The sequence below is a fragment of the Neovison vison genome, chromosome 5 (assembly GCF_020171115.1).
Source record: "Neovison vison isolate M4711 chromosome 5, ASM_NN_V1, whole genome shotgun sequence".
NCBI lineage: Eukaryota > Metazoa > Chordata > Mammalia > Carnivora > Mustelidae > Neogale > Neogale vison.
The window spans coordinates 19,501,166-19,526,449 of record NC_058095.1 but is presented as its reverse complement, the minus strand read 5'-3'; the positions used below and the strand labels follow the sequence as shown (position 1 = coordinate 19,526,449).

The following is a 25,284-nucleotide window of genomic DNA, read 5'->3' as shown; positions in this document are numbered from 1 at the left end:
CGCTGGAGGGGCGGGGCGCCAGGCCGAGGGCGGGGCCTCGCGGGCTTACTTAAAGGGCCAGCGGCCCCGCGAAGTTGCAGGACCGCGGGAGGTGGAGACCAGGAATGTTTGGAGAGAGACCCGCGCGAGGGCATTCTTAAGGTCATGCAGACTGCGACTTAATTTTATTTATTCATAATAAACCTTATGCAAGTTAATATGTTAAAAGGACAGTCTGAAGGACAATCACAAAACCTGAGCTTACATCAGATTTGGGGAGCCAGCCACCTGTGGCCTAGAACACAACTCAGTTGTTCTTCAGGCTCAAACTCTACCCGTATGTGACCCATTCTTGTGGTCTTGCAGTGGCAACTTGGAGCAGGGAGACCGAGTCTTTTTTTTTTTTTTAATTTTTTTTAAAAAAGATTTTATTTATTTATCAGAGATAGAGGGATAGAGAGCGAGCACAGGCAGACAGAGAGGCAGGCAGAGGCAGAGGGAGAAGCAGGCTCCCTGCCGAGCAAGGAGCCCGATGTGGGACTCGATCCCAGGACGCTGGGATCATGACCCGAGCCAAAGGCAACTGCTCAACCAACTGAGCCACCCAGGCATCCCAAGACTGAGTCTTTAAAACTTTCCATCTGACTGTTAAAGCTCTGTGCCTCAACTTTCCCTTCTGTAAAATGGTGATGATATTGCTTGCTAGATAAAAATTAAATGGAGTATAGCCGATTTAAAGAAGCGCTTTTACTTTTTTTCATTTAGTTTTTTTTTTTTTTAAGATTTTATTTATTTATTTGACAGACAGAGATCACAAGTAGGCAGAGGGGCAGGTAGAGAGAGAGGAAGGGAAGCAGGCTCCCTGATGAGCAGAGAGCCCAATGCGGGGCTGATCCCAGGACTCTGGGATCATGACCTGAGCCGAAAGCAGAGGCTTTAACCCACTGAGCCAGCCAGGCGCCCCAAGAAGCGCTTTTAAAGGGTAAAAGATGTCATGCAAGCGCGAAACTGTGGTGTGATTATCGTTAGACTCCGAATCAAGCCTGAAATGACTAGAGCTTGTCTCTGGCTCCATCAAGGCTGTCACTGTAGGCAATTCTATCTTCCTCCCCATCTCTGTCTCCCCTAAGTATCCACCAGAGGACGCAGCTCCCCCAAAACTTTCCACCCTGAGCTTGGCTGGAGAAACTAATCCACACTTCCCTGTTAGTCCAGGCCCGCGGTTGAGACACCCCAGCCCCAGACTAGGCCGTCCGTTGCTATGGGGACGAAAAGCCATGATGTCACCATTGACCGGGTGGGTTTGCTGGAGTCCCTACCTTCATATCCCCAAGACTCCCTGCCGGGACATTGAGAGAGGAGGGGGAAGAACGAACCCAAAAGACTCCCTCCTTCTCTACCATCTCGCGCCCCCTCATGTTCAGGAAGTGGATGGCTGCCCCCGCGCGTGTCCGCACTAGCACACCGGCGTGTACGCGTGGGCACACAGAAGGCCCGAGACTCGCACGTTTGCCGCTTTCGCCCTACACCTCAGAACTTCGCCCGAACTCTACCCCGGCCCCTCTCCAAAAAAGTCAAAATAGTCAAATAAGCCCGGCTCGGCCCACCCCAAACCTAGAAAGGTTTTCCAGATCACCCCCGCGCGCTGGAACCCTGCTCCGAGCCCTCGGATTCCCCGGGCCCCGCCCAGCTCCTCTGGGCCCCGCCCTCCCGGCTGCGCGGGCGGGAGGCGGGGCCGGGGGCGCGGCCGTCGGGCTGGGGGCGGGGCTGAGGGGGGGCCGCGGCCCCGGGCGGGGGCTAGGCGCGGGCCCGCGAGATGCCGGTGTCGGCGGCCCGAGCGGCTGCAGCTGCAGCGGCGGGGGAGGCGGCAGCGGGGCCCCGGAGGGGGGCTGCGCAGGGGGCCGGCGCGTAGCCGGGACTATGGAGGGGCAGAGCGGTCGCTGCAAGATCGTGGTGGTGGGGGACGCAGAGTGCGGCAAGACGGCGCTGCTGCAGGTGTTCGCCAAGGACGCCTACCCCGGGGTGAGGGACCCGTGTCTCGGGAGGAGGGCGCTGAGGACGCGGGGGTGGGTGATCAGGGCCCTAGGGAGGACCGAAATGGGTGCCGGGGTAACCAGGGTCTAGAGAGAGGGGCTTGGAAAACCAGGGACCGAGGGAGACCTTGGGAGCTCTGGGGGACTGCAGAAGATTGGGGTGGGAGGAATTGGGGAGCAGGATGAGAAGAATGGGGTTTGGGAGAACCAGAGGATCCAGGAGGGGACACTAAGGGAATGTCGGGGGTCCTGGGCATTGGAGAGGGGAAGAACTAGGGGCTGAAGGGACCGGAAGGGGGTCTGGGAACCTAGTGGATATTCCGCTGAGGCGGCCGCTCCCGGGATCTCCCCTTTGCCCAACACCAGACCAACTTGTGTCCAGGGGCTGGGCTGCACGGTGTGTGGGAGCGATTTGTCTGGGATGGAGACTGAAGGATCTCATCTTGACCCATCTCTCTCTGCAGAGTTATGTTCCCACCGTGTTTGAGAACTACACCGCGAGCTTTGAGATCGACAAGCGCCGCATAGAGCTCAACATGTGGGACACTTCAGGTAGCCAAGTCCCCGGGGGGGGGTCACCCTGACTTCCTCGGCCCCCACCTTTGCCCCTCCCTTGGCTAGACCCTTAGGCTCCAGTTAAGCCCAGTCCATCCATCCAATTTGAGGAGGAAGGAAACCCAATTTTCTGCTTAAAGCTGGAGAAACTGAGGCAGAGCTTGCAGAGACACATAGAAACCTTGTCCTGTGGGAGAAAGCCCAGTATCCAATCCTCCCAGCTGGATTCTGCCTACCTGGGAAAGTTGGGAGGAATGGATTTATTTTGGAACATGTTTCTTAGGAGATAGGACTGGGTTTAGTAAAGACATTTAGAATTTCTTTGCGGGTGGGGAACTCATTCTACAGACTGAAGTATAGAAATCTGAGATGTCCCAAGTGGGTGGGAGAACTCTGCCCCTGCCCCTCCCCCTTCTCCAAAAAAGGAGGATGGCTTTTATTTCACTCAGCAACCCTGGAGGGCTTTGGAAGATGTCTGTCAAAGCCCAGAAAGCACATGCAGAATTTTGAGAATGTTGAGAGATTTCATGAGCTTCTCAAAGACTCAGAAAAGATTAAGAATGATTACTTTTAGAGAAGCCCCCAGGGAAGTGGAGAGCTGTTTTCTGCCATCTAACCTTCCCTCTGCCTGCTCCCCTCCTTGGAGAAACCCATACTCCTTGATGGGTATTAATTATTGCTCTTTTCCATTCTCTGCTCCTAGCGTCCCAAGGGTTGGTAAGGTCTCCTATTTCCTTCCAGGGCTCCCACCCACTTAGAACCCTTGTGTGTCCCCTCCCTCCCTGTCTTCTCTAGGTTCCTCTTACTATGATAACGTCCGGCCTCTGGCCTATCCTGATTCAGATGCTGTGCTCATCTGCTTCGACATTAGCCGACCAGAGACACTGGACAGTGTCCTCAAGAAGGTGGGAGCCTGGGGAAGCAGGACAGCTAGACTGAGGGGGGACCAGAAACCATGGTCCTGATACAACATGGGCCAGAAGGAAGGAGTGATGCCTAGGGCATGTTCATCAGCTGGAGAGTGTGTGAAGCTCTCATCCTTCCCCATTCCCCTCACCCTCTACTCCTGACCCCCCCCCACCCCTGCTTCCTGGAAGTCTGTCCTCAGAGCTGGATTCAGCATCTGGGGGAGATAGAGGAGGGCAGGGAGAAGTACTCAAGGGATTCCTTATCCATCCTCCCTGTCTCCTTGGGTGTGGGAGCACCAGATGGAGGGGATGGAAATGCTGCTTCAGGAGCTCAGGAGATCCCTGTGGTCCCCTCTCCAGGCCTCTATTTCCATGAGAAAAGCCCCCAGTTGAATGGACAGTAGTCAGCTAAGAGCCCTAGTTCCCAGGTGGGGGAGAAAGGGCAGATTGGTCTGTTCTCTGGAACAAATCTGGGAAAGGGGTTGGGAATGGGAAGGTTTCAGGCCTGTAGACCCTGTAGACCCTTCGTGGCTCCTGAGAGAAATAGGGCCCCTGACTCTACAGCCCTACCCCGGCCCTGTCTGTCCTACCTCCCCTTCTTCTACTCCCCATCCTGCTTCTAGCCCGAGCCCACCATCCCCACCTTCTTGCTTACACGGCAGAGTCGAGAAGGGTGCATGGTTTCTGCATGATGTGAGGAAGGGTGCTCTCCTGGCGTGGAGCAAGGTTCACCGTGTGCCTCTTCCCATCCCACCCCTCCATAACTGTTTTCTTCCTCCAAATAGTGGCAAGGGGAGACTCAGGAGTTTTGCCCCAATGCCAAGGTTGTGCTGGTTGGCTGTAAACTGGACATGCGCACCGACCTGGCCACACTGAGGGAGCTGTCCAAGCAGAGGCTTATCCCAGTTACGCATGAGCAGGTGGGACTCCTGACCTCTGACCTAGTCCTTGCCTCGACCTCTCACCTCTAACCCTATCTCTGATTTGAAAACATCTTACTTGGCTCCTCCCCTACCTGGCCTCTGACCTCTGGACTCCAACGTGATCCCTTGACCAGATCCCCACACCCCCCCATCCCCCCACTCCCACCTTTGTGCCCTCAGCCTCCCTGCCCCTCTCGGAGCTACAGGCTAAGGCCCGTAACTGCCTCCATGCTCCATCCTTTCCAGGGCACTGTGCTGGCCAAGCAGGTAGGCGCTGTGTCCTACGTGGAATGCTCCTCCAGGTCCTCTGAGCGCAGTGTCAGGGATGTCTTCCATGTGGCCACAGTGGCCTCACTCGGCCGTGGCCATAGGCAGCTGCGTCGTACTGACTCACGCCGTGGACTGCAGAGACCTGCGCAGCTGGCGGGCCGGTCGGACCGGGGGACCGGGACCGAGAGCGAGATACACAAGGATCGAGCCAAGAGCTGCAACCTCATGTGAGGGGCCGGGATGAGGCAGAGCGTAAGGAGGGGCGGAGAGGGCACAGCGGTTCCCCTGCTGCACCTGACCTCCTGACCGCCTGACTCGGGCAGAGACTTCAGAGCAGGCCAAGGGAGCGATCCTCCTGGGCAGGGGAGCCGAAGGCAGAAGGGTGCCATCATTCCCCATGTCCTCATCCCCGTCCTCTCCACGGGAAGTGGAGGAAGCCAGCAGGACAGGCATCTGGGCTGGGAGCTGGGCTGGAGAGGGGGCTGGGGAAGCTGGCATCAGGCAGTGACTTCGGTGGAGGCTTAGTCTATGAAGGGTGCCTTCCCTCCACACCCCCAGTATCCATATCCTGGCCCTGGCTTCCTTCTGTAAGGAAAGTGTCCATTCTATGACCTTCCCTTTTCTTTTCCTTTCCCTTCCACCGCTGTTCTCACTCATCCTAACCTCCAGGCAACACGCACTAAATTAAAAAGCAAGTTGAAAAGCCCCTCCACTGTCTACCCACAGTCCTAGCTCCCTCAATCCCTTCCCTCAACTGTCCCCAAATAAAGCCCATGTCCACGGAAAACGGCTGTGGCTTTAGTTTTGTTGCTTTCTAAAAAACCCAGTCTACCAGTTTCTAGCAGCAGGAAGGGAAGTTAGACTTCAGGAAGAACTTACTTGTCTGGGCCCACAGAGGAAAAAAAAAAAGCCAAGGGTCAGATTAACAGTGTCCTTTTAGGAGCCAGAGGTGGGGGAGTGAGAGATCTTGGGAATATTCGTCTCAGTTAATGAGCCAGACAATCCTAAGGCCATCTGGGGGGTTTAGAGTAAACTGATGTGCAATTCATTCCTCAGCCCAGCTGGGGCCCCCTGCTCCCGTGGGAAGGGTCTTGCTGAAGTGGTCCAGGCCCCTCTTATACCATCTCCACCCCCCAGCTTGGAATCTGCTGGTGCTCCAGGAGTTGTGGGGGTAGGGAAAGTTTCAAAAGCCTTCCCGTTACAGAAGCTGACTCTTCTGTGCAGTGAGTTACCCAAGGGGACAGTGGTTTGATTCTGGGGTTTCCTCGGAGGTGGGGGTGGGGCTATCACCTCTTTTCCATCTTGAGCTCCTGGATGATTTTGGAGGGGACCTCAGCTGTGAGTTAAGGTCACTGCCCGCTGCCCCCCTCCCCAACCCCAACCTCAGAGAGGAGGAAAGCCTGTGGAGGGGCTGGCTGGAGCTCTTGTTGCCCGGAAAGACAGTGCTGGTCTGTTTTCTTGGGAGTCTGGTTTCACATTGTCCTGTATTCCCTCCCTGGCTCTGGTCCCACTGGCCTCTTTTCGGTGACATTCTCCCCCAGGAACCATCCCTGGCGCTCCCCTCCCCCAGCCCCCCGCCAGTTCTTCCAGACACATTCTGGGAGAGAACACAAATCGCACCCTCCCATCTGCTGGGTTGCCCCCGAATTCGCAGCCCATCCCTCCCTCATTCATTCAGAGGCTATGCCCTAAGCACCGACTGTGCCAGACACCGGCTTGGGATTGTGGAAGGACCAGATTCTGTGCTCCGGAGGCCAGCCCAATGGGGAAGAGAGGTACCCCAGGTGTGACAGAGCCTTGTGTGTGCAGGGCACCCAATCCTATGAGCCAGGGCCTGAGGGTTGCACAGGGGTTTGTATGGCGGGCATGGAAGGGGTAGGAAAGGCACTCTGGGCAGAGGGTATAGCATGGGCAGACATGTGGCAAAGAGCAAGAGTGTGGCACAGTTGGGGGACTGCCATGGCAAGGAGGGCAGAAGACAAGGCCGGGAAGGTACATCAAGGCCACTGCAGGGCCCACGAAGGAACCAGGTCTTCGTTCTAGGATGTGAGGAGGCACCAGGGAATTTTTTTTTTTCCAATTTATTTATTTTCAGAAAAACAGTATTCATTATTTTTTCACCACACCCAGTGCTCCATGCAAGCTGTGCCCTCTATAATACCCACCACCAGGTACCCCAACCTCCCACCCCCCCGCCACTTCAAACCCCTCAGATTGTTTTTCAGAGTCCATAGTCTCTCATGGTTCATCTCCCCTTCCAATTTACCCAAAAGCACATACCCTCCCCAATGTCCATAACCCTACCCCCCTTCTCCCAACCCCCCTCCCCCCAGCAACCCACAGTTTGTTTCGTGAGATTAAGAGTCACTTATGGTTTGTCTCCCTCCCTATCCCGTCTTGTTTCATGGATTCTCCTCCTACCCACTTAAGCCCCCATGTTGCATCACCACTTCCTCATATCAGGGAGATCATATGATATTTGTCTTTCTCTGCTTGACTTATTTCGCTAAGCATGATACGCTCTAGTTCCATCCATGTTGTCGCAAATGGCAAGATTTCGTTTCTTTTGATGGCTGCATAGTATTCCATTGTGTACATATACCACATCTTCTTGATCCATTCATCTGTTGATGGACATCTAGGTTCTTTCCATAGTTTGGCTATTGTGGACATTGCTGCTATAAACATTCGGGCACCAGGGAATTTAAGCAGAGAATGAAGGGACCAGATTTGGTTTTTGGATAGATGAGTATCTGGATGAGGGGATGGGGGCTGGGAGGATCTGGCTCTGAGATGTGTACTTTACTATTATTATTATTTATTATTATTTTAATTTTTAAAGATTTTATTTATTTGACAGAGAGAGACACAGTGAGAGAAGGAACACAAGCAGGGAGAGTGGGAGAGGAAGAAGCAGGCTTCCAGCCTAGCAGGGAGCACAATACAGGGCTTGATCCCAGGACCCTGGGATCATGACCTGAGCCGAAGGCAGATGCTTAATGATTGAGTCACCCAGGTGCCCTGAGAGTCCTTTAAAACAGCTTCTCCTCCCCTATGCCAGGGCCCAGTCTCGAAAGGAAAGGAACCCCACCCACTGCTGGCTCATCAGACACCCCTTTCCCTCCCTCTCCTACAGGACCCTGTCCTGGTCCATCTCAGCTAATCTCCTCAAGGATTCTGGGACAGCTTCAAGGGTACTGGGCACCCAGACTAAGGTTAGGAGCTGACTCCAAGACCCTCCTCTGGGATCCCAATGGCAGGAGCAGGAGAGGGCTGGGGTCCAGCTGGGGGCCTCTGAGGTCTGAACGCTCCTCAATGGGGACCTGTCCCACCTCCAACCTGGTATTTGGGACCATGGCTTTTTTTTTTTTCTTTTTTTTTTTTCCCCCCCACTTTGGACTTTGGACTTTGATACAAAGCCGACCGGAGCCTATAGCCACCAAAGTGCAGAGCATCTGGGCCCCCTCCCTTCTCCCAACTGCCCTCTCCTGCCTCAATCAGGCGATGCAGAAGCATTTCAGTATCCGCCTAAAGCAAACATAATTAGGAAAATAAATCAGCAGAGGAGCCCCCAAAGTTTAATCCATTTCCAATACCACCGGGAATAGGTCATGGTCTCCTCTGCAGGTCTGGGTTGCCAGCCATTTGATTTCCGGGGAGGAAGCTGTGTTGCTGGGCTGAGGAGCCCAGTGGATGGGAGGAGGGAATGGGTCTGTTTCTAGATCCTCAAAGGCCCTGGCGGGCTGGAGGGAGAGGACTCTAACCCCACCCCCAGCCCAGATGCAGGAGTCAGACCCAGTCAGACCCAGCTTCCTCCTCCGCAGCTGTTTCCCCCACAAATTAGACACCCGTTTGGGAAACAATGTAGCCTCGTTAATCATTTAATGAAATAAACAACTAATCACGCTGTGATGCTGCCAGGGTTTCTTACCCCCGCATCAGCCTGCCCTGGAGGGAGGAAGGAGAAGGGGTGAAGCGAGGGGCTGGGACGTGGTCTAATAACCCCTGAAACGCTTCAGCTGACTGAGGGGTTATCCCCTTCGGACTGCAGCCTTCCCCCAAGGGACAGTCATGAAAAAGAGCTGGAGATCTGGAAGCAGAGGGCCTGGCTTTCAGCTCTGCCATGTCCTCCCTGGGGAGCCTTTGGTGAGGTTCTGCACGGGTCTGAACCTCTGGCTTCACACCTGGAAAAGGGCTGATGACCACATCGCCTTTGCTGTGTTGTTGAGGAAGAGTCAGAGAGGAGAAAGGCTCTGGAAGAGCTGTTGGACCCTTTACTGGTGGCTGAGTTGGTCAGCTTTATTCCTTACAGCTTTGACATCCTGACCACTTCTGAACCTGCCCAAAAGAATCAGGAGAGGCCTCTTGGAGGAGGCTTCTTGAGCCCAGGATTGAGAATCTGAAGGAATGCCAAAAGACAGGAAGGGGGAAATCTCTGTGTTATTCCCTCTTCTATCCTGAGGCCTAGGCAGAGCTGTTAATGACTCCTCCAAAGGCTGAAGTTGCTTGGTCCCCAACTTTCTGAATTCCCCCATAAACTTTACCGAAGTCTCTGAGAGAGAACCCCACGTTGCCATGGTAACCTCACCCCAGACAGCCTTGCAGTGGTCCCACAGGCTGAGGGAGGTGGAGGTGGGGGGTAGGGGTCATGTCCCTGAGGTTCCCCGTGGTCACCAGGATTCTAGCAGGCAATCCTGGTACAGCTGTCCCCTTCCCCTCCACACTCACTTCCCCAGGAAAGGGGTTTGGCTCTTCTGTGGTGTCCCGCCAACCCCCTTTCCCTTTCTGCCAACAAAAGAGTTCCTTCACCACAGTGCAGCCCCTCTCCCACCTTCCTCCTTCCAGCGGGGTCTGTCTCCATCTCTAGTAAATCCCGACACCCTCTCCTCGTGGTGGGGGGTGAGGGTCAGAGAGAGAGGCGGCTCCAGGTCCCAGCGGGTGTGGTGGCTCCCAGCAGCTGCCCACCCCAGCAGCCCAAGGAACAAGGGGCATGTGCGGGAGCGCCCCTCCCCCCACGAAAATGCCTCTGCTGTTGACTCCGAAATAACAGATGTCTGTCTGCATATTAATGAGATTGGACGAATAATTGGTGAGTTTTTCATTCAGTGTCAGAATGAACCCGGAGGCCTTATGTTCATGCACACAGACACCCACTCACCCTCCACCCTTCCCTCCCCCCACCACCCTGCCTGACTCTCCCCTGTCCCCAGAACACAATGAAACAGACACAGATGCTGGCAAGTTTGACCCACAAAGAGGAGGGGCAGACAGGGAACTGGGGTGGCAGCAGGAGGGAGACCTAGAGGGTCTGGAGCTAGGTTTGTCAGTTTCTTCCTGTTTTTTGGGGTTTTTTTTTTTGTTTTTTTTAAAGATTTTATTTGTTTATTTGACAGATAGAGATCACAAGTAGACAGAGAGGCAGGCAGAGAGAGAGAGAGAGAGAGGGAAGCAGGCTCCCTGCTGAGCAGAGAGCCCGATGCGGGACTCAATCCCAGGACCCTGAGACCATGACCTGAGCCGAAGGCAGCGGCTTAACCCACTGAGCCACCCAGGCGCCCCTGTTTTTTGGTTTTTGTTTAAGATTTTATTTTATTTGACAGAGAGAGAGAGGTGAGGTGGGGGGAGGTGAGGGGCGAGAGGGAGAAACAGACTCCCCGCTGAGCAGGGAGCCCAATGTGGGGCTCCATCCCAGGACCCTGACATCAGGACCCAAGCCAAAGGCAGACACTTAACTGACTGAGCCACCCAGGTGCCCCTGGCTTATTCCAGCTCCCCCGCGCCCCCCGGGGGCCTAAGCTTACATCTGTGAGACTTCACCACCAGGCAAAAGGGGCCCAGAAGAAGGTGGGAGCCAGAAGGTAGAGAGGGTTGTGGGGAAAGGCAGGTGCAGCCTAGGGGGAGCAACAAAGCAGTGGCCTCCTTCAGCAACGTGGTATGAGCCGGGAGCCCGGAATCAGTGGACCCCACAACCCGCTTTAGCCCCTATGCCAGGGTTTGGGGCAGAAAAACAGAGATTCTGGACTTAGACAGCTATCATTTCCCCCTGGGTGTTCTGCATGTTTCCCAACCTCTCTGAGCCTCTCTTACTCTCCTCTGCTCCAAGAACATCTACCTTGCAAGACTGAAAAGATGCAATGAGATAAACCATGTCAAATGTCTGTCCTAGTGTCAGGTTTTAATAAGCCCAACACATATCAGTTCTCCCCCCTCCACTGATTCCCCCAAACACACCAAGACGGGTTCAAAATTGCTGCCTCTCCTGCCAGCCCCACCCATGTTTAGGGCAGGGGTTAATTAGGAGTTTAGTAATTATCCCGGCTGCCTGGAAATCAGGAGGGAAAGAAACAAGAGGGAGGTGGGCGGGAAGAGAGGGACGAGGTAGATAAGGGAGAGGGAAGGGATGGAAGCTCAGGTCTGGAACAGGAGAGAGACCAGGGTGACACCGAACCACATGGTAGGGCTGGAGAAGGTACTACAGGCAGGTGGAGTGAGTCCTTTAATGAGAGGCTAGAATCCAGATGGTAGATTTCAAGTTCTGCTCTGAACTTGGCCTTGGAAGTCTCCTCCCCTCTTACTGCCTCAGTCTCCCCATCTGTAAAATGAGGGACTCAGGTTACTCCCTAAGGTCCTAGCTGCGTGCTAGAGAACCTGAGAGTCCCAGAGGCCCCAGGGAGCAGGGGAGGACAGGCTGCCACCCCCACACCTACCCCCCTCTCTAGGGCCTGTCAGGCACTCTTGCTCCTCTCTTCTCTCCCGGGGTAAATGGATCTGCTGCACCAGCACACAACTGTCCATTGTGTCCTAATGAGGGACGAGCAGGGAAAACCAATCACTTATGATGCAAATGAGCGGCGGCTGCAGCGACCCGACTTTCCCTGAGTGCCTCTCTTCTGCCCAGACCCTGGGCGGCCCCCCGTGGACCTGTATCCTTAGCCCCCAGTTCCCATTTGGTCCTGGACAAGGGAGTTGTGGGCAGACCAGCTTTCCCATGGTCACTCGCTGCCACTCCCTGCAAGGAAGCCTCAGCCTTCGATTGGCCGGCTTCTCAGCCCACCCCAAAGGGCAATCAGGGAAGCTCAGTTTTTTATTTTACCTGGGCTGAAATGCATATGACACACCACTAACCATCTCGAGCTGTACAGTTCTATGGCATTTCACGGGGTCCTCATGTAGCGTGGCCACTCCCTCTCTGGGCACGGGTGTCATACCCCCTGGCCCTCTCCACACCCCCAGCCTCCAGTGGCCCTGGGGAACCTGCTGGGCCTCAGCGGAGTCCAGGAGTAATGGAGGCTGGTGTTGGGGTAAAGGCTGAGAAAAGCCCGGAGCAGGCCTGGGATTGAAGGGGACAAGTCCTGTGCTTTAGGATGGAGTCCGAGGAGAAGACAGGAGAGAGCATCACTGCTTTCCTACAACATAGCCCTGGGACCCTATCTTTAGGAAATGGCCTCTTGAATTTAAAAAAAAAAAAAAAATTTTTTTTTCTTCCTAATTTCTCTGGCATTTGGTTAGAAACCAGAGGCTGCTCTGGCACGAATCTTCGTTTCCATGACTTTCAGAGGCCCCGTGGGCTTGGGGATGATCCCACCAGCAGGCTTCTCACTTTGGCAGCTGCGGAGGGCCTTGAGACAGACCCCCAGGAGCCCTCAGCCACCACAGGAGGCCTCCCCTCCACAGACTCGGGGGACAGATATACTCGAGGAAAGATTTTACACCTTTGTGGCCCAGTTTATTCCACAGACCTATACAGCTTAACAGCTGGAAAGACTCCTGGAAGTTGTAGCTTGAGTTTCTCTTGCTAATATGCACTACCATTTGCTTTCATGTCGTTTTCAGGAGAAGATGGCAAACACCTGCTTACCTGTGTCTATGTTACCTTCAGATTCACCCTTTCTCCCCTGTTCCCTCATCTAGAACATGTGGTCGTGTTTTAAAACAAAAACAGAACAAGATTCTCCTGAATTAACCAGTGCCAACGGCTGTAACACTGCAGAGAAAGAAATTTTACAGGGTCACAAACTTTCTTTTAGCTTCTCTGGCCTCTAACCCTGCTCAACTGGGGTCCATAACTCCCTCTCTCCCAGACAAACACAGCCCAGACAACATAATGAGGGTATTTTCATCTGTGTTCTAATGAATAGGGAGTCTTGGGCTAGTTAGTTCTGGCTCTGCCACCAATTCACTCGTTGACCTTTGACAAGGACCTCAGTTTTATCACCTATAAAGTGGGAATAACAATTTTTACCCTAGCCATCTCCCAGGGAACAAGTGAGGAGGGAGAAATAATAGTTGTGCCAGTGCTTTGAACTTGCGAAGAGATTCTCAGGAACATTGTAATTATCTCTTCAGGGATGGCGGCGGCCGTTTATCTGTCTTGAGTATCCCGCCTGGAGGGGGCTGTGTGGAAGACACAGGGGTAGGGGAAGTGGATGTCCTCCGTCTGCGTGGGTGTTGGCTTGATTAATCACAAAGGAGTAGGCATCATGGCAGGCAAGAGAGAATCAAGGAGAAAATCTGTAGATGTGGGCTGAGAGGAAGTGATTCTTGGACACTTAGATTTCTTTTTTATTTTTAAATTTTATTTATTTGTCAGACAGAGATCACAAGTAGGCAGAGAGGGGCGTGAAAGTAGGTTCTCCGCTGAGTAGAGAGCCCGATGCGGGGCTTGATTCCAGGACCCTGAAGTCATGACCTGAGCCAAAGGCAGAGGCTTAACCCACTGAGCCACCCAGATGCCCCGACACTTAGATTTCTTACACTGTTTCTGGAGTAAATCAGGATCCTAGAAAAGTGGGTGAGAAGGACTGAAGGGAATTAGCACTCCCAGGGGCAGAAGGCAGCGGGCTTCCCAGGGATTAGTGTTCCTGGTGGGGGGGTTGCAGTTGGATAAGCCCTTCACTCAGTGTGTCCATTCATTCATCCTTGAACTCATTCATTCAGCAAATCCTCGTTGGATACCTAACAAAATATCTGCTGGGTACTGGGGCTGGGTTCCAAACAAAGATAAAATCATACTTATCTTGCCCCTAAGGACATTCTGGTCAAATGGAGAAAACAATATACACACAAATAACTTACTGACGGAGGAAAGTGTCATTAAATAAAGCAAAATTCTGGGGTGTTCTGCAGGGTGGGGAGAAAGTCTGGCCGGAAAGATCGGTGGAGGTTCTGGCGAGGAGGTGTCGTGGGCAGGACTGGGCCTGTGGAGATGGCAGAGCGGGACTCGCTGAGGACAAGTTACAGTGTGAGCGGAACCTGCGGGTCGCCATGTCTGGTGGCCAGGGTGCCTGAGAGGGAAGCAGCAGGTGGGGCACTGGAGAGGCTGGATTTCAGCTTGGGATGGCCAGTTTAGGAAGCCTGGGGGAAGGGGTAGGGGCGGTGGGGGTGGGGAGGCAGTCAGAGACCCAGTCTTCGGTATCTGCAGAAGACTGTCCCAACTCTTTCTGGATCAGGTTCCACTGATTCTGCCACCTGTAGGGGTTCTCACTTGGGCCTTCTGGAATCTCCCAGCTTCCTTTTCACCAGCCAAATCCTACCCAAGCTCCAAGGGTCAGCTTGAGATGCCTCACCCAGGGGTGCTGCCACATAACCCCCAGAGGGCTTCTGAACCAGAAGGAGCAATTCTCTAAGGATTTTCCGTGGCTTTCTTGCCTCCCGCATTGAATAGTAAGCAATCTGAAGGCCAGAAAAGGGTCCTTTCTTCCTCCCTTCCACAATCTCGGCGCACACGCACACAGAGGTTACCAGGGAACTGGGCACGTATAGTCTCCCCTCCATCACTAACCCGATTGTTGCTCACCGCCTCCTAGGACTGGTTCCCAGCACAGTTTAGCTCCCCACAAATCTTTCTCTGAACAAGGCTTTACCACCTCATTTTGTCGTGTGACCTCAGGCAAGTTGCTTGGCTCTCGAAGTGTCCTGTTCCTCGTTTGTAGGTTGGGAATAGTGCATGGCACTTAGTAGGAATGTGGCAAATGATAGTCATTAACGATCACTTTTGCTGTTGGCCCTGAGAGCTGGTAAGATTCAGATGGTCTGCAGAACCCAGGGCCGGCCTTCCGTTTTTCTTTCCTTCTGATTGAGTCTTCTTCTCCTTCCCCTCTGCCTCCTTCTGTTTTGTCCTCTTTGGGGCATTCCTGTCCCGGCTCAGTAGGTCTTGCCTGCGTTTCTCCCTCCAGGCCAGCCCTCTCTTCTCCCCTGAGAACCCGCCGGTGGCTGGCTTTTGCTAGGTGAGGGCTGTCTCTTCGCCTTGCTCTCCATCAGTCAATAAAGATAAATTACAAAATCATTTGTTTTATTTGTTCTTGTTACCTTGCGGGCTGTCTGAAATTGCCTTTCTTTAGAAAGCCCTATTTGCATATCTCTATGCTGGAGTCGAGAAGGCTGCAGCTGGGGTTTCACTGCAATTTAAATATTAATAAAATCTCTAGCTGTTTTTTTTTTTTTTTTTTAAAGCAGTCTGGCCCTTCTGCTCCTAGGCTGCTAATATAATTTAATCTTTGTCCTTTGTATTTATTTAAAGGGCCATTTTAGAGTCAACTGAAGCCAGCTGCTGCAACCTTGTAGATAAGAACCACTAACCAGCCTACGGACCTTAGTTTTCCTTAAGAGATCCAGGAGTCACCTCTCCTGGAGACAAAATAGACCTCAGGTAACTGTTTATACCAATCAGCAGCCCCTTCCACTAAGCTAGTGGTTCTCAAATGGGAGCTTGCTTCGGAATCAGATTTCTGGGCCCCACCCCCTGGTTTCCGATGCAGAAAGTGGGGAGCAGGCCCCAGAATCTGCTTAGCTAACAAGGTCCTAGTGGTGGGGACCCCTGCCTCAGTCCCCATCAGAGGATCAGGGTTTGAAAATCCTTTTTTTTTTAAGGATTGTATTTTTTGAGAGAGAGTGAGGAGTGAGAGGGAGAGAGAGCACAAGCAAGGAGAGATGCAGGCAGGCAGAGGGAGAGGGAGAAGCAGGCTCCCTGCCAAGCGAGGAGCTTGATGTGGGGCTCGATCCCAGGATCCTGGGATCCTGACCTGAGCCAAAGGCTCACTTAACAGACTCAGCCACCCTAACTCCCCAGGGTTTGAGAATCCTTGCACTAAGCTGCTTGTGAAACTGCCTTATCATTCTGGGTCCCAGAAACTAGGTCTTCAAAGTTCGTCTGTGCCAGTAACCTGGGGGGGGGGCGACTCTCCAGTGTTCCATTCCTTCCAGAACCTCCAACCATTGCTTTGATTTTCCTGATCATTCAGACTCATTTCAGGATAACACCCAAAACCCCCTGCATTGGTCGCATGCCTCCAAGCCCTGCTCTCTACAGGAGCTGGCTGTCTCCAGTTCCCCTTAATTTTCTATTTGCTCAGATTCATTTCTTTAATTTTCTCCTCGTTATGGGCAGATTTACAGGTTGTTTGAGCATCGTCAAATTATGGTAAAGGGGCCTCTGGCTCAGCCAGTCTACACAGCCTTTGATAGACAAACTCCCTGGGTCCCTGGCTAGCAAGCCGTATTCTCTCGGGTTTCTGCGGGGAGATCTGCTGTTCCCCCTCGCGCTGCCCTTCTCCCCATGCTGCCCGCCTCTGGGGCCCTCTTATCTGCTCCTCGCAGCCTTCACAGGATACACTCTGGGCAGCTTGGCTTCTTCCGCTCCAACCGCCCCAACACTGATTCCTTTCTTTTCTTCTGCGTGTTTCTGAGCCGATACTTTGTTGATGATTCTGGTTGCATTTTTTAGGAGGGAGATAATCTACAGAGCTCTTCTCTGGCCCCCCTCTCTGCACCTGCATGGTAACCCCGCCTCTTCTGCCTTTCCAGCTCCTTTGCAGTTCATTTGTAAGATGAGATAAAGGCCACACAGGAACTAGCGCCCCAAACACTGCCATGCCCAGAGGGCTAGACTGTGGGATGGAAAAGTGGGAGGACATCTTAAAGCCGGAGGTCAAAGGAGCAAGAAGATTTACTTCATCACCAGATAAGCCTCTAAAACCCAGCAGAGCATCATGAGGCCAGGGCCAGAGGCTGACTTCCGGGAACGGTTATGGAGAGCTCGAGAAACAGATGGGGTGGATATTTGTTGGAAGACCTTGAGAGATAATTATAGAAAACCTTTTTTATGTGTCTCAGTCATCCCTGCTTTCACCCTTCCTGGGATGGTTGAGGCCTGGCTCACCCCCAGGGTCCAGCAAGCCATGGCTTGTCGCTGTGACTGAAGCACTTGCTTCCCACCTGCTTTTACTGTTCCCACCAAGACCCACCAAGGCTCCCCGCCGGGTTGACAGTGCGCTGGCATGAGACCGGGACAGGTGGTGCCCTAGGTGACACTGAATTGGAAGGCTTTTTTTTTTTTAAGAGTTTACTTTCAAGTAATCTCCACACCAAACCTGGGGCTTGAACTCCCAGCCCAGACATCAATAGTCAGATGCTCTACTGACTGAGCCAGCCAGGCACCCCTGGACTGGAAGGCTTTGATCACTGAAAGGTAAGCAGTTGGAAGCAGGAGGCTGGATAGAGGTGGAAACGGGCAGCTGTGAGCCAATCCTGTTAGTCTCTGCTGAGGGCAAAGGAGGGCTGCTTTCCCCAGGGAGAGCTGCCTGGTGGAAGGCAGGAACATTCTATTGCCTCCCACTGTGGCCCACCAGAGTCTAGAGTGCTACCTCCCCTCACAACCCACTCCTCTCCCCAAATTCCCTTGAGGCTTAAGCCAGTGCCTCTGACTGGGCGGATGACCGGACATGGGCAGGAAGCTCCATGATGGGGCCCAGAGCGCATGGGCTTTGATTTCCAGGTTGTCACTAGCTATGCAAACTTGGAGCAAAATCTTCTCTTTCCCATTCTCCTTTATTCAAATGAGGTGACAAATACCCACTTCCTAGGGCTGCGATATGAGACAAACATGATGCCTGTTCCTTCCGTTTTCTCCACTCTCCCCTCACCCATCCACCCTCCTTACAAAGGTGGCAGTGCTGAATCGTGGGGGGATTTAATTCTCTTTGCCTCTTAGAGGACTCTAATCTCTGAACATGTGAAGACCAAAAAAAAAAAAAGATACAGATTCTCATCTGTGGATTAAGTATGTTTAAATAGAAGTGGTTGTCAGAAATCTCAAGATACCCTCCCCAGATTCCCATCCCCTGGTTATTCAAACACTAATCTAGGTCCTGCTGGGAAGGGGCTCTGCAGCTGTAATTCAGGTTATGGATCTTAAAATAGGGAGAGCACCTTGGATTACCTGGTGGGCACAGTCTAATCCCCTGAGCCCTTAAAAACAGAAATTTCTCTGGCAGGAGCTAGATCCGACAGTCAGAGAGATGAGGAAGGAAAAGTCAGAGAGACTCCAAACATGAAAGTCTTAACCAGTGTTGGTTGCTGGCTTGGAAGATGGAACTAGGGGTTCGTGAGTCTAGGCATGTGGGAGGGGCTAAGTATGACCTCTGGCCAACAGCCAGTAAGGAAACGGGGATTCTCAGTCCCATAATTGCAAGGCACAAGCTGGCCAACAACATGAAATAAGCTTGGAAGCGATTCATCCCCAGAGCCTCTGGAAGGAACACAGCCCTCATCCCCAGAGCCTCTGGAAGGAACACAGCCCTGCTGCCTTGATTTTGGCCTTGTGAAACCTGAAACAAAGAAACCAGTTGAGCCAACTTGGCCTTCTGACCTACAGAACTGTGAGATGATAAGTGGATGTTGTTTTTAGCCATTAGATTTGTGGCAATTTGCTATGGAAGCAACAGCAAATACAGTAGGTACTGAAGTCTCCTTGATGAACGCTTGGAGTTGGTACTATTGTTACCCCCATTTGACAGAAGAGGAGACTGAAGGACAGTGAAAAGGTCTGAGCAGGTCTGCAGCTGTAAGCCTTAAGGAGTCATGCTCAGTAGAAGTCTTTGCTACCAAGTTTATTTGCAGGGAAACAGCACAACATTTACACAACATTTTGTACAATCTGATCTGTACTGCCCTCACACAGTGGGGGGCTAAGGAAGACCCAGTCCTTCCAAAGCTACAAACAGTCTTGTGTAATGAGTTGATGAAAAACACTTTCTTTTCCTTCGGCAAACAAAATTATTTATGAAGCTGTACCGTGCAGCAATAGGAGGCAAAGAGAAAAAAATTACCTCAAGGAAAGCAACAGCTCCTTTCCTGGTGGGATCCGTCATTTCACAGACATGAAATATCTGTATCAGAGATCTTATGTTTCAAGAGGAATGGGTGACACATCAGAGCTGCGACAATAAACCCTGTATTTATTTCTGACGGGGAATTAGAAGACTCTCTTCGGACACCAGTTCTTGAAAAGATTCTATTTCAGAGGACATCAGTGCTAAGCAATTCTTTAGAAATCCAGTGACTATAGCACAGACTTCTGGGGATCAGGGCCGGCATAATTCCCCTCTCCTCTGACCCCCAGGGTTTGTATTTCCGTCTACTCCCTGCCTCTGAATCCCTCCAGCCCCACCCATGCTCCACGCCAGCATCTGAGAGCCCTGGAGGACTGTTCTGATTTGAAGTCACGTCACCAATTCCCCAAGTACTCGCTTCCCCCTGAAGGGTCTGACTCTTGGCCTTTACGAACACGGGGTTTTAGAGACGCAAACTTAGGGAGACCAACTATTCTCCTGAGGCCAGCCATTCTGCGCCTGCAGCTCTAAGCCAGCATCCCCAGTATGAGGAATAGGGCTGATAAATAATGAATCAGCATCTTGCTTGACTGGTGGGGTTTAAACGGTTTTAAATTCTTTTCAGGTGAAAAATCACCACAATTTTGTGCTCATGGTAGATTTCCAAGGGCGACTGGAAGCAGAAAATCTTTAAGGGACCCTTACATAGCCAGAATTTCTTCTCAGGCTGATGGACATTAAATATTCAGTAACCGGGACTGTGGAAGGACTGAGGAAGAGCTCCCAGGGCCTGGGAAAAGGCTGCTTCTTAGGCTCATTCTCAGGGTCCTGTGGAGACAGGCCCCGGAAGCTACACGCACGGCTGGCTGGAGTGAGCGGCGGCTCTGGGGATCTGCGGGATCAGGTAGGTGTCCAGCTCCTGACGCTGGTAGAGGGCTACACTGTCCAAAACCCACTCTCGAGTCACCACAGGTGCTTCACACATCTGCCCAATCGCTGGGGACAGAGAACACAGGCAGAAATTAGTGTCACTTCATGTTTCCCTAGACCAGACTCTTGTCAATCTACTCCGGGGACACGGTTGTATGAGTTCATAGTGTCACTCCGGTAGTTGCAAAACTGATCATCTTTTTTTTTTTTTTTTTTTTAAAGATTTTATTTATTTATTTGACAGACAAGGATCACAAGCAGGCAGAGAGGCAGGCAGAGAGAGAGGAGGAAGCAGGCTCCTGCTGAGCAAAGAGCCCAATGCGGGACTCGATCCCAGGACCCTGAGATCATGACCTGAGCCAAAGGCAGCGGCTTAACCACTGAGCCACCCAGGCGCCCCGCAAAACTGATCATCTTAAGTAATTCTTCAGGACACAGGACCTCATTTAGAAGCCTGAGGAGTGACTGCTGGTGAAAACCTACAGCCTCTGGCAACTTGACTAAAAGGAGCTGCAATCTGTTAAAGGAAAAGTCACCAAGGGCACCTGGGTGACTCGGTTGAGCAACCAACTCTTGGTTTAGGCTCAGGTCATGATCCCAGGGTCCTGGGATTAAGCCCTGCATTAGGCTCTGCACTCAGCTGGAGGTTATCTCCCTCTCCTTCTGTCCCTCCCCTGCTCACACTCTCTCCCAAATAAAAATTTTAAAAATCTTAAAAAAAAAAAAAAAGGTCACCAGACAGCCTGAAACAGCATTGTAATTTAATGATTTTACAACATCTTCGATGGAAAAGCAAAACCAGTATGATGCGCACGATCACGTGTGTGATCTTGTACATATACACATGCTTGTACATATATACACACATGCGCCTGGAAGAATCTTCCCATCAGCATCTCTACGTGGTGGGATTACTGGGATTATTTCATTGTTTGTGTTCATTTATATTTTATGTGATGAGCAGTAATTAATATTTAACCCCCACCAATGGAAACAGCTCATGTATTACTTTTATAATGTAAAATGAGCAAACCACAAGAAGTTTTAAAAGGACACTTTAGCCATTCATTCATTCATTCAAATATTCCCTGAGCACCCAGAAGGTCCTGATTACTGTGTTAACCAAACACTGGGTGATCTGTGGTGAACCAACCCCATCACCCAGGACTCCACATGTCACAGGCACATGCCCATGGTCTCCTGAAGCCCCACACAGGTGCACCATCTGCTCCAGCTGACTGAAACAGGACATTTAGACCTAAAATCACCACAGTCACCTGCAGACTTCATGTAGGCCCTGCCACCCATACTCTTGCAGACAAAGGCTTAGCAAAACTTACCATGGAAGCCACTGTCCTCTGCCCAGGCGTCCGGCTGCACGACTACCACGGGGTGAGCACCCTGCGCCCCCGGAAAGGAAACAGGATGGAGGTTATCAGAGCTGGACTTGTGCAACAGTCACATCGCCCTTTCTTGACGGTGTGCTGAAGCAGACTATTTCAGGTGCAGCCACAGAAAGGACGGGGAAGGGCACGAGGCCGAAAGGGAGCGTTGGAGGGAGAGCCTTCCTTTAATTAAATACGTTGAGAACTCCAGTCCTCACTGACCCTCCACACACGGGAGTTTTCTGGCACTGGCATATGATCGGGGAAGGCTCAGGCTAAGACGGGCTTCTGAGGCCCACTGGCAGGGCTCACAGGGACGGATGGGTACCAGCCTTGCTCAGTCACAGGACAGATTGTGTGCAGTCCCCTCTGAGAGGGCATCACTCACTCACCTTGCTGTGAGGGAATAACGAGGGCTCCTTCACCACAGAAGCCCCACAGAGGCGCAGCATCCACTCGAGTTGATCTAAATAGCACAGGGAGACCTAAAATCACCACAGTACTCTACACACTTCACCTGGGCCCTCTACTCCGTACTCCTCTGGGAGAAGGCTTACAGCAACACTTCGAAGGGCAAGAGTCTCCAGCTCTGCTCCAAAAGAGAGCAGTTCAAGACAGAGAGGCCTTGAACTCGAATCTATATGGTATGGATTCGAAGTCAGTTTGCCACCGATTTGCGACCTACCCTGGTTATCAGTCCCCAGAAGGCCCCTTGGTAGATAAGGTTCGACAGTCTCTCAAACAAAACACTTCGGAAGAAAAGAATCCAAGAGGCAGTTTCCCTTAATTTGCTAAATTGCTCGCTAAGAAACTGTGAAAAATGCCCACTTGCCTTTCCTCCCTCCTTGCCTAATTCTGTGTTGGGCAATCAATAATCACGGCCACCGAGGATACCATACTTGGCGGTAATTACTGTAAATGTCAGGAGACAGGAAGATAATTCGTTCAGTCAAAAAAATACACATCATCCTGTATGGAGACAGCCCGTCAGTGGGGAAGGGCTCCATGCTGAGCTGAAATCGACTCACTCGGGGGAACAGAAATCAAAACGGACTGCAGGGATGTTCTACCCGCTCCTGGAAAATCAGCAGAAATGACCGATGAATGGCTTCGGGGCCTCTCTCTGGGTGCTTTTTTCCCATCAGTCCATTTCTGGGGATTGCGGAGGTGGCTCCTGTTTGTCTTAAAGAACGGAGGTCAAATGACTCATCTCCAAAATGATACCTGCTAGAGACCTGGTTTTCATTACACCAAAGAACAAAAACACCGAGAAATCCCCGAGTGGCACTTGGAAGTTTCATAAAAATCCAATCAATAACCAATAAAGAAGACAGGAGGAAAATTTGCTGGGCTCTCTTGCTGCCACTCATCTGTCCCTGACCAGAGGCCAAGGCCATCTTCTGAGGAGCCAGAGAACCTGATCCCTGGGGCTGAAGTGGGCACAGAAGCAAAGGTGGGTGGACTTTGTTTTGAGAAGAACAAACCAGATCTATACACACGCCAGGGCCTTAGGGCCACACAAGTCCAAGGTTGAGTTCCACAGCACTCCTAAACATAACATCACATTCAATGTCAAAGTTAATTAGAAAATGTTCATCTAGAGTCCTTCCCTGCCTGCTCTGGGCCTGTGTGGGGCCCAGGCCCACAGGGTTTAAGTAGCCGCTATGCTTGTTTCTCAGTATCAAATGAAAATGATTTAGGAAGAGCAGAATTCTTTCTTAACATTCACAAACCTGAAAGGTATCTTCTGCTCACCTTATTCTTTCCCTCCTTTCTTAAACCAAAGGGCAGCTCTATCCCTTCTGAGCACAGAACACTGCATCCTAGAAGCTAACTTTTCACGGCCTGCTAGCTCTTGAGAAGGGGCACAGGACTGTTTTTTTTTAACAAAGGGCAATGTTTAGGGGCAGTTTTGTCTGACAGATGGTAGAGAAACAGAATGAGCTCTAGAGCACCTCACCAAGGAGCCCCCTTAAGACAGTCTCTCCTGTAACACTCCACCACATAGTGGAAAGGCTCGTACTGGACTCTGCACTTCTCCCAGTCTCTTACCTGTAGGCATGTTGGTAAAGGGCCCATAGCAACAGACTTCTAGGCCCCTGAAGATCTGGGAGAAGAGTGAGACAGGGGGACATAGGGATGGAGAGAAAAGAAATACTAATTATAAAAGAGCATGCATTAAAAAAAAAAAACAATAGAGTCTCCAAAATGAAGGAATTTCATTTTTCTTTACCACCTGCTAATTTCTAATACTTCCTGGAGACATCTGCTACTGATGGACTTTAGAAGACTTCTAAGAAAGGTGTGTCTGCTTGACAGTCATTCCCTGTTACTCAGAGGCCGAGCACTCCCCACCTGCCACCAGTCAGGCCCAGGCTCCTTCACTTCTTGTTGAAATAAAAAAAACCCAGGTCTTCTTTATATTTAATAAGAGGTTTGGATGGCAAGAAATTCAAGCTCTAAGTTGCAGTTTGTTTATCAGAACTTGGTACATCAAGTTCTTGACCATCACCCTAACTGGCGGGGAAGTTTATGTTGATTTTACATGCTCATTTTCTCCTCTGTCTTCTGGCATCTGACATCTCTTCCTACGTAGCTTCATGCTGCTCTAAGAACAGCCATTGTTCCTTCAGGCAACCTAACTGTTTCATCCAGAAGTTAATCTAATCTAGAAGTGAAGCCTGGTTCTGCCTCTCCTCACTGAGATGACCTGGCTGCTTGGTTTCCGGGAGACACAGAATATCTGGCACCTCCAAGGTGCCTCCCCCACTTTTGTTTAGTGAGCGCTGGCACTACCCACAAGAACTTTCTGGGGGGCACCTGGCTGGCTCAGTCGGTGAAGCGTGTGACTCTTTATCTTAGGGTCATGGGGTTTGAGCCCCATGCTGTGTGTAGAGATTATTTAAATAAGCAAATAAACTTTAAAAGACAAAACATAAGGACTTTCTGTGATGATGGAAATAAGGTGTTAGTAAGGTGGCCACAAGTCACACGTAGCTACCAAGCTCTTGAAATATGGTTATGGTGAGTGAGGAACTAAACTTTCTATTTTATTTCATCTAGTTATATAGAATTTAAACAGCCTTGTGCGGCTCATGAGACAGAGAGATTCTTTTTTTTAAAAAATATTATTTATTTATTTATTTGACAGACCGAGATCACAAACAGGCACAGAGAGAGAGAGAGAGAGAGAGAGAGAGAGAGAGAGGAGGAAGCAGGTTCCCCGAGGAGCAGAGAGCCTGATGCGGGGTTCGATCCCAAGGCCCTGGGATTATGATTTGAGCTGAAGGCAGAGACTTTAACCCACTGAGCCACCCAGGCACCCCGAGACAGAGAGATTCTTATACGTACATTAGGTCAGGTTCTTAGGCAAGCACTAGGTTCTTCTTCTTCTTTTTTTTTTTTTAAGATTTTATTTATTTATTTGACAGAGAGAGAGAACAAACAGGGGGAGCAGCAGGCAGAGCGTGAGGGAGAGGCAGACTCCCCACTGAGCAGGGAGCCCGATATGGGGTTTGATCCTAGTGCCCTGGGATCATGACCTGAGCAGAAGTCAGAGATACTTTAAACCACCTAGGCACCCCAAGCACTAGGTTCTTATTTATTTTTTTGAAGATTTATTTACTTATTTGAGAGAGCAAGAGCACGTATGCACGCACAAACCCCTGTGGGAGGAGGGGCAGAGGGAGAGGGAGAGAGAGCCTTTCAAGGAGACTCCCCGCTGAATGCAGAGCCCAACATGGGGCTTGATCCCACAACCCATGAAATCATGACGGAGCTAAACCTAAGAGCTGGATGTTTACATGACTGCACCAGCCAGGTGCCCCACGAGGGTATCATTTAAAAGAAATGTAAAGTTGTGTCAGTTGGCTGCGTGTATATCATTTGGGTAACCATCATTATCTCTTGACCCTCTTTCTCCCCACTCCACAAAAAAGAGAATTGCTTGGGCCTGGAACTCACCTCCTTTCAAATAAGAGAGACCAGGGTACAGAAAAATCAGGAGCTAAAAACTCATGATGGCTTCAGGAAATGAGCCTTCCACTCTCCTCTCAACTACAGAGGAATAAGAAAGAGCACCAGTTCGGGGAGCCTGCGTGGCTCAGCTGGTTAAACATCTGCCTTTGGCTTAGGTAATGGTCTCGGGGTCCTGGGATTGAGCCCCGCCTCGGGCTCCCTGCTTGGCAGGAGAC

At 51.4% G+C, this 25,284-nt stretch overlaps 2 protein-coding genes across 9 annotated transcripts in view; one reads left to right on the top strand and one right to left on the bottom strand.

The window, feature by feature from the left end:
- Positions 1-1,866: 1,866 nt before the first annotated feature.
- On the top strand, positions 1,867-5,455 carry RND2 (Rho family GTPase 2). The gene is made up of 5 exons (XM_044250403.1): positions 1,867-2,001; positions 2,477-2,564; positions 3,363-3,472; positions 4,261-4,395; positions 4,645-5,455. The coding sequence occupies exons 1-5, from the start codon at positions 1,900-1,902 to the stop codon at positions 4,897-4,899; spliced, it is 690 nt and encodes a 229-aa protein (XP_044106338.1). The 5' UTR covers positions 1,867-1,899; the 3' UTR covers positions 4,900-5,455.
- Positions 5,456-18,529: 13,074 nt separating this feature from the next.
- The window catches only part of BRCA1 (BRCA1 DNA repair associated), a 68,452-nt gene continuing 61,697 nt past the window's right edge, over positions 18,530-25,284 (bottom strand). For all 8 annotated transcript variants that reach the window (XM_044247830.1, XM_044247833.1, XM_044247836.1 and 5 more), the window contains exons 20-23: positions 23,144-23,198; positions 21,484-21,557; positions 21,047-21,107; positions 18,530-19,772 (exon numbers count right to left, since the gene is read on the bottom strand). In XM_044247830.1, the coding sequence (XP_044103765.1) occupies positions 19,627-19,772; positions 21,047-21,107; positions 21,484-21,557; positions 23,144-23,198 (336 nt within the window). In that variant the 3' untranslated portion in view covers positions 18,530-19,626. The remainder of the gene's footprint in view (positions 19,773-21,046; positions 21,108-21,483; positions 21,558-23,143; positions 23,199-25,284) is intronic.

Bases quoted from the DNA above. Each gene is read 5' to 3' on its own strand.
- RND2 (XM_044250403.1), top strand. From the start codon at position 1,900: ATGGAGGGGCAGAGCGGTCGCTGCAAGATCGTGGTGGTGGGGGACGCA. The intron at 3,473-4,260 runs GTGGGAGCCTGG...TCCTCCAAATAG, and splicing joins TGGACAGTGTCCTCAAGAAG to TGGCAAGGGGAGACTCAGGA. The intron at 4,396-4,644 runs GTGGGACTCCTG...CATCCTTTCCAG, and splicing joins TCCCAGTTACGCATGAGCAG to GGCACTGTGCTGGCCAAGCA.